Raw genomic sequence first — 8,519 nt, 5'->3', positions numbered from 1 at the left:
ATGCCTAGTAAGGAATCTATTTGTCAAAAAACATTTCCTGAATCTTTTTTGTTGTCTGTATTGTTACAGACACACTTGCTGACAGGTATTTTGAAATAAATTATCAAAATAATTGAAATTGGCATGATTATTTTGACAAATAAAATATGCAGAATTTTGCAGAATTTTAAAATATTGTGTGCAGAATTTTAAATATTTTTGGTGCAAATTTTTTATTTTTTTTGGTGCAGAATTCCTTTAATGGTCTGTTCTTAAACCAGTTTTCAGATTGAGAAGAAAGAATATATATTCAATGTATAGGGCAAAGTATTGACAAAATACACTCATTTCTAAAAGGAACACTCTACACTGAAAAATTTGTGAGCACACATTCTAGTGCTCAAAAAAGGTTCATGAACATTTTTTCAGGCAAAATTTAGGAAGGTCCTTTGAAAATACAGAGGCAGATCCTCAGCTGGTGAGAGTTGTCATGACTCCACTGGTTTCAAATGGAGCTCTGACAATTTGCACCAGCTGAGGATCTGCATCTTGGTACCTGTCATAAAAATATTAAAGAACATTTCTGTTGATACAATACTGTTGTATAACACAGTGACCCTGCTCACAGATCTGTACGATGCCCTATGTCTATGCATTCATGGATCAAGCATGAGGCAATCTCATTATTTTTTTATCTCAGAAGTAAGATTCTTGAAAGCTCAGATTTTTTTAAAATTTAATTGTTAGCAAGTTCATTCAAACAGGTTTTGCCAAAAACCTAATGATTTGTGTCTTTTATTCTTCATTTGCCAGGCTAAATGAATTGCCACTTTTACATCCTAAATACCACTTGAGAAAGATTACCATAAAGTCTTACTTGAAGCTTTTGAAGAGAGAGATGAAGATGCAGAGTCATGGGAGCATGATCTCTCTCTTTTGACAGGACTTCTCTTTTCTGAAGTGGAGCCTGTTTCATGAGAAGAGGGAGGATGGAGGAGAATTACAATTCTAAAGACCAATTCTCTGCTATGGCCAAAGTGCAGAAAGTGAAGGGATGCTGGGCAACAGTGGCTTAAAGCTCATCTAGGTGCCCTGATTCAGGTGCTGTTCTGAGCGTGGCCATTCTTCCTAGGCTATGGTGGAGCAGCCTAAGGGCTGTTCTAACTTTGGCTGAGCTGCAACAGCCTCTGAGAGCCAAAACTGCAATGAACAGCTAGCATAGTGCAGCGGTATCTTGGCCGCATTCCCTCTTTGCTAGTCATGCCTCCTCTTCTTTGCTATCCCAGCAGCACGGAGGATGAGTGACGCAGTAGCCCCTATGTTGGTACTACCAGGTGACCACCCTTAAAATGGGATTTTAAACCAACTTCACAACCAGACTGTACCTTTCTCTTTGATAACAATATAATTTCATCCCCCTTTCAAAGTACATCTTTCTGTTAATTTTGGCCCCTATTCTGCCACCCTTATTTGTGTTGAACAACACCTTATTCAGTTGAGCAGTCCCTTCAATGTGACCTTGAGCAATCACTTATCCTCTCTGTGCTTCAGTTCCCCCATCTGTAAAATGGGTAAAATAATGACTTTTCAAGGGTTCTGAGGTTCAACTAATTAATGTTAATAAAAGTCTTTGCATTCCTCAGTGTAAGACACAATATATAGGAAGTACAAATAACATTATTTGATAAGTTTAATTCCAAAAGTGCAAAAACCATCACTGTAAATTCAAATGATGTCTCCCAATCTTTTGCAGCTCCCCATGCTACTGATTGCTGTATACATATGTATTTACTGTTCCCTTCCTTCTGACAGTTTGCTTTGCACTCTTAAAGGCTAATGTCCATCTCACTTAGCTGAAATTTATGGTATTAGTATTTAATACACAATTGCTGTTTGAATACCTTTTAAGAGAACTGGCACTACACAGGTTCATTTACCTTCTGTCACTATTTCTTCATCTTCATTATCAGTACTACTCAGTTTCTCTGGGTCACTCTCCAACACATCATTCACGACCACCTTCTCCAGGTGGATTTCAGAGCTAACAAAGTATGCTGCCAAGCCAAGCTCTTGCTCCAAGGCTGTCCTTACTAAGCAAGAGGAATTTATTAAACGTAGGTCACAATATCTCAATGATCTGGAAAGAAACCAAAAGATACTATGAAAACTCATGGTATTCCACACCTTTGATTGTGTTTGCAAAAGAAATAATGAGTAATTTTGTCATTGCCTACTTAACTGATGTGTGAGATAGTGACCAATTCATTTCACTTGTTCTGTCTTTCAGTAAATTCACCACTATATTGTTTCATTATTATTACTTTAAGCAGTATAGTCCAAAGCATTAGGCATAAATTTAGGAGACAGATTCTTCGGAGTGCTAATCCTGGCTCTGACACTTACTTTCTCTCTACTCTAGGGATGTCACTTAACCTCTTTGGACTAATTCATAAGCAGGCGCAACACTAATGTTGATGGGAGCTGCACCTGCCTATACCAAGGATTAGTGGGATCTTTTTGTGTCTTGGTTTCCTCATCTATAAAAACAGGAATAATTGGCAATGTTATGAAAATTAAAGACTGCACCTCACACCTCAGCCTCACAACCATTACCACCAACCTACTAGACCACAAATGTTCCACTTTTTTTAATATAGAAACTACCAAAAGTCATCCTGTCACTCAAATTTCACCAGCCTTTGCACCCACAAAGGATTATGGGACACAGCAGGTCGCAGAATGATTTTTCAGCCATTTGAAGGGTGCAGAGAAAAAGGAAGTTGTGAACCATTGGGAATGAAAAAATGTCATGGAAATATTTGTCAGTATTTCCTTCCTACCTTGGCAAGGCTTCCCCTTGGGGGTCCATTCCACTAAATATTAATATGCAAGGCAGACCTTCTAATTCCAAATAGGTCTGTGGCCTCCACTCCGCATCTTCAATTTTCTGCCATATCTGTCATAGAATATAAAAACATTGATGGGCATATTTATATGGCACAATTAAGAATGAAGAAACAAATGATTTATTGTCTATTGTATGGATCTAATTCTGCAGATGTTCCACAAGAGAAATCTTTGCAGGATCAGGCTCTAAACTGAAAGGTCCTGAGTTGCAAAATGGTCTTATCTTCTTTCAGAATTTTATATCAATAATAAACTGCCCCATAATATGACTATATTTCAGAACTCTAGTGAATTGTTACCATAAGTGGCTAAATATAGATCCAAATGCTCCTCCAGGAAACATGAGAAACCATTGTGAAGATGTATAGCTTGATCTTCAAAGACAGAAAGCAGAGTTACTCACTATAAAGGTTTTCCTTTGTTGGTCCAGTCTTCTAACCACAGCTGTCAGTCACCCTTTGATAATCAGGCCCATTGAATGATACCTTTAATCACATTGATTAGTACCTAGTCAATGAGATTTCTTGATGAGTAAGGTACTACTCAGTGGGAGCAAGGGTATCACTATCTGGTCCTTATTTATTCATTAAGCACTGTAGTGAGACAGTGTGGCTCCCCTCCACCCCGGAGAGGGAAGAGCCCATCCGGCAGCCAGAGTGGGCAGAGCTAGGGAGCTCTGAGCCCGCCCCTCAGAGGGTCAGGTGGCGACCCGGAAGTATAAAGGCTCGCCCTCAGAGCTCAGTAAGGCCCCAGCCGCCAGAGAGGCCAAACGCCTCCAGCCTAGCCCGCGACTGGGAGAACCCCACGGCCCAAAGTGGCCACCAGGACTGGCCGGACCTGCCCAGCGCCCACTACCCGGAGGAGTTGCCAGATCTACCCTGCGCCTGCTACCTGGAGGACTTGCCAGACCTGCCACTCGGGTGCTGGACTGCCCAGAAGACAACACCCTCACTCAGGTCCTACCCGAGGGGGAGTTAGGAAGAAGCCCGGGGGCAGCCAACCCTAGTCTGGCTGCAGCACTGCCAGAGCCCATGTCGGTGTGTTGCAGCCAGGATCCCCACTGACTCAGCAGCGGGTCTTCTGCTGCTGCTAGGGCCCTGGGCTGGAACACAGTTGAGTGGGAGGGCCTGCATCCCCCCTGCTACCCAACTCGCGGGTGGCAATCTCCCCCTCTCCCAGGCCTTTTGCAGGCTTGGGCCTATTGTCACTGCTCAGCCCTTCCTGAGGGCCTGAGTACCAGACTCACTGTTGCCCGCCCTGACCCCGGGCCTGGGATTACGGTGTTTATTCCAGTTGCCACCATGAAAGATGCAGCCAGACTAATTCCCCAAACTTCAGCAGTGTGCAGTGAGCCGGTGTGGCTCCCCTCCGCCCCAGAGAGGGTCGAGCCTCGGCCAGCACCCCTACAATCACCAACAGTATATGCAGTGCTGCACAAGACACCTAAGACAACATGGCATGTGATTCTGAATTCACTTATATCAGCTTTAAAGCATGGAGTTATTCCTGATTTATATCAGAATGAGTTCAAAATCAGGCTCTTGTCCTCAGCTCTGTTGAGCTAAGTAGATAAATGACATGAATCAGACTCAGAATGTAAGAGCAGTCCTAGTTTAGAGAATACAAATATTTTTGTTTTAATATGTGGTGATAGCATTTGTACTAAGTGGGGTAGTGTCTGTGGACTTCAACATGTGTGATGCTTGAGGTCAGACTGTGTGATCATAGTGGTCCTTTCTAGCCTTAAAAATCTAAATCTTATTTCCAGCATTATCATATTCAAAATCACATAAGGTTCAGAAAACATTAGGCACCATGCTTGGAAAACCTTGGCCATTCAGAGACCTGTGGGTAAGTGTACTGATTCAAAGCCTTTCTGTCTGGTAGGCTGTGCAGTACAATTCCAAACCGGTCACTGAGGTTTGCTCACAAGGGGAAACAGCCTCTCTGCTCTGGTAAAGGTTTTTTCAAATCAAAAGTAGCTTTCATTTTCACTTGGTCTTTTACCACTATGTTGATTCATTCGTGCCACAGTCCAGTGCAATGAAGCTGATTGGGGCTAAAGATGGTGGTGGCTGGGAATTCTAATCACGTTTGTAAAGGCCCTCCGGAGCAGCCATCAGAAGCTGGCTATAGGAATGACAGATGCATGTGTCTGATAGATAGGAGTCAGGCTCTTCAGGGAATTTTAATTTTGCTGGGAAATAGCCATCTCCATCACGAACATCCAGATCTCATGCCAATAAAACCTTTATATCACCAGCCACCCACTGAAAGCACTGCTCCTCAGAGATTCTTTTCAGGCAGTGTCATTCTGCAAGTTACCTTTAGTTGCTCCACAAAGTGCTTCCCTATGGTGATTCCAGAATTAGGATTTCCCAAGATGATTTCAAAATTATCTGCAAGGGATAGTCTTTCCCTTACGTGATAAAGTCGTTCATACGCCACAGCAGCCAATGGAATGCAAGGAATTCTTAACACCACCATGAAGCCATGACCACTAGGGCACTGCCTTGAAGAGTTTACAAGGTTTTGGGTGATTTCCAGAGTTTCAACTGAGGTGTAATTCTTCATCTGAGACAGGCCACTTACTGCCATCATAGCTGCAGAGTAATGCTGTACAAGGACAAATGTCCTTATCACTGCACTGTGTAATCTGGGAAATCTGAAATAAATTGTGAAGCATTAAAATCCCAGAATTAAAGTGAGAAAGTTGCCCTTGTAAAAATTATTAATACTCAAAATTTAATCCAGGTGAAAAATCATGCTCAATACACAGTAGAACCTCATTGACCAACAGATAATCTGCAAATCCTGTAATTCCAAGACCAGTGATGCAATCTCTCCCCTTCTCAGTATAGGTGTAATAGCTAAGTGGGGTAGTGAAGTTATATTATCTCCTGTTATTATTAAAACTTCATCACATTTGCAAAACATACTACTGGATATTTGCTAGAGAACTATGCAGTACTATCAATCAAAACTAAAATGCACCTGTCATATAAATGAACAAAGTACTCCTCATAGTGCATTATCCTCGCTTTTTACTCACATTTACTCATGAAAGATCTGATTCAACTACTACTAAAATCAATAGAAAGAACTGGATTTATCCCTAATACAAACAGATTCCCCCAGTCATTAGACAATTTTGCAAAGTTCTGCTTGCCCAATCTTTTATTGTGTGCACACCTTAACACCTCCAAGGAATCCTACTGGAGTTTTGTGCATGCAAAAAAATATACCTAAGTAACAATTACTATGCAGTGGAGTAACTACATTTTTAATCTGAATCTCCCCACGTGGAGCAAATCGGCTCACTGACATCATTTTTCCAAGCTCTGATGATGTTCTACAGCATTCTCCCTAACTGAGTCTTTCATTGATTTAACTCCATGAGCCAAAGTGAAATCTCACCTGCTCTTTGTGGTCCCACTAAAATATTTACAAATGTTGTATGTTAAAATCAGTTTTTTGATAGCCAGCCAAATTCAGAATGGAATCACACTCCCCATATTGACTGAATAACACCTGAGACTAAGCATAGAAATTATACTGCAACTCAGAATGCAAACTCCTGATGGTTACAATGCAGCCATTTAAACGCACAACTTTTCACCATTCAGGCAGTTGTACTATATGTCAGATATTCCCATACATTTTGGTCGGTTAGTTCATACATAAAACTAATTAAGCTAATGAAGTTAGTTCTTGTAAGAGCAGGGAAGCAGTCAAAAAGTATTGGCTGTTAATTTCTAACATTTCACTTTGAACACAAGATTTGTTTGTAATATTATTTCTGTAGTGCCTATAGGCACCAACCAAGACCAGGGTCTCACTGTGCTAGAAGGTGTGCACGTAGCAAAAGAGGCCTGCCCTGAATAGCTTCCAGTCTAAATAAAGACAACTGAGAAAGGTTAGGAGTAGAAAAGGAGACAAAGAGAGGTAAAGTGATTTGCCCTAGGTCGGTGGCAAAACCAGGAATAGAAAGAACCCAGGTCTCCTGACTTGCAGCCCAGTATCCCACCCACTAGACCACACTAACTCTCAAATTTCATAATGCTTTAAACCAAAGAATGTACTGTACCTTTTTCCTAAAGCCATGACCATAGCTTCAAAAGAGCTGTCATATCGAAGTAATGGAAGGCTGTGTCCAGAAAGGGTGGATTCAATGAATTCTGACAACCCAAAATATTTCTTGTTTTCATGGTATAGATCTATTCCCTAAAGTAAATAAGACAACAGCAATTTAAGGATAAAACTACCATCACCTATATATAGACATTCTTTATATCTCGTACACACACACACACACACGTATATATAAAATAATCCACATATATATACACACACATTCATACTCACAATAGGTCATTCTCAGAAGGTTTAAATTGGTGTCATTCAATGAAGCTTACTTACAATTAACACAAGCTGAGGATCTGGGTAGATTTATATATATTTTTATCTTGTGTACAGTAGAAAGACTGCACAGTTCTGAACTACTTGACACATCATCTTTCCACACATCAGAAAATGTATAAGCCAAAAAAATAAAAGTCTGGAGAAAAATATTGAAAAAATGTTGGAAAAACAGCTAGGGAACTTTTCTGATAGTAAGTATAATGTGCTCTCACTGGTCCACCTTGCACACATGAACCACATTGTGGTTATTTCCATGTAGAGCATATGAATTAAGCTTAAAATAGAGGTATCAAAAGCATGTATAACCATGGTGAGATGTGTGAGAGGAAATGCAATGATCTCTTGGTAAGGTGAAGATTTAATAAAAACTTTTCAGAGCCTCCTTCTTTCTCAGAATTCAAAAACAATGAAGATTAAAACCTATGATTGCAACCATTTTGTAAGAAGCAGGCAGACGCCTTCAGTGGAGGGAGCAGTCATGGTCTTTGCAGCTTCCTCCGAGCAGTCAGGACCACACTCCCAATATTATAATTCACTTATTATTGTTAACAAATATTTGCATAAAGTTTATGGATGCTTAATACAGCTGGCAGTTACATCAGCTCTGTCCTTAATAGACTGGGGATCAGAGTGACATTGTAGGACTTCTTTCCACCCAATAAGGTGTTGAAGCCCTCCAGAGAGAAAGGAATTGCCCAGAGACCTGGATTATGACATTAGTGCTCATGGAGAGGGAACAAAATGCTCCTCAGGATCTGGTCTACAAATAAACACCTTCATTTCTTTTAGGCATGGGCAAGTGAGGTATGAAAATGTGACATACCTTAGTAGTGTGAGTAGCTCACCAAAAAAAGGTGGGGGGGAGAAAATTTGGATCACTACAAAAAGCACAGGCCCCCACATTTTCAGTAGCTAATGATCCAATGTCACCTACATTTACCATTACCAGACGTCCTGAATGGCTTTATTGAAACTGTAGGTGTCAACAAATTTCAGTGGATTCCTAGGACAGCTGGTCGCCTCAGGGTCATCTGTCTATCGTAGCTGTGCCATGTTGCAATGCAGCATAGCAATGCCACACATGCCAGTTCAGGTGACTAACCCTGTTCCCTCCTGCCAGCCACCCCTCATTGGGAGCAGATAGAAATATGTTTCCCCTGAGAGGAGGAAAGAAAAAGGGCCAGACAGTAGGGGAAGGATATCAAGGGCTC

At 41.1% G+C, this 8,519-nt stretch overlaps 1 protein-coding gene across 10 annotated transcripts in view; it reads right to left on the bottom strand.

Annotated features, from left to right (window-relative positions):
* Positions 1-8,519, bottom strand: part of GREB1 (growth regulating estrogen receptor binding 1) — a 191,611-nt gene that overhangs the window by 35,147 nt on the left and 147,945 nt on the right. For 8 of the 10 annotated variants that reach the window (XR_005596082.1, XM_039529835.1, XM_039529833.1 and 5 more), the window contains 5 exons: positions 6,974-7,110; positions 5,212-5,551; positions 2,820-2,935; positions 1,917-2,116; positions 857-946 (listed from right to left, as the gene is read on the bottom strand). Coding sequence is in view for 8 of the 10 variants with exons in the window: in XM_039529835.1 (XP_039385769.1) it covers positions 857-946; positions 1,917-2,116; positions 2,820-2,935; positions 5,212-5,551; positions 6,974-7,110 (883 nt within the window). In the remaining 2 variants the exon portion in view is untranslated. Of the gene's footprint in view, positions 1-856; positions 947-1,465; positions 1,540-1,916; positions 2,117-2,819; positions 2,936-5,211; positions 5,552-6,973; positions 7,111-8,519 lie in introns of all 10 variants that reach the window. The other 2 variants (XR_005596083.1, XM_039529838.1) reach the window with 2 other exon arrangements.

Source organism: Mauremys reevesii, linkage group 3 (assembly GCF_016161935.1).
Source record: "Mauremys reevesii isolate NIE-2019 linkage group 3, ASM1616193v1, whole genome shotgun sequence".
Lineage (NCBI taxonomy): Eukaryota > Metazoa > Chordata > Testudines > Geoemydidae > Mauremys > Mauremys reevesii.
This window is presented reverse-complemented; position numbering and strand designations above follow the sequence as displayed.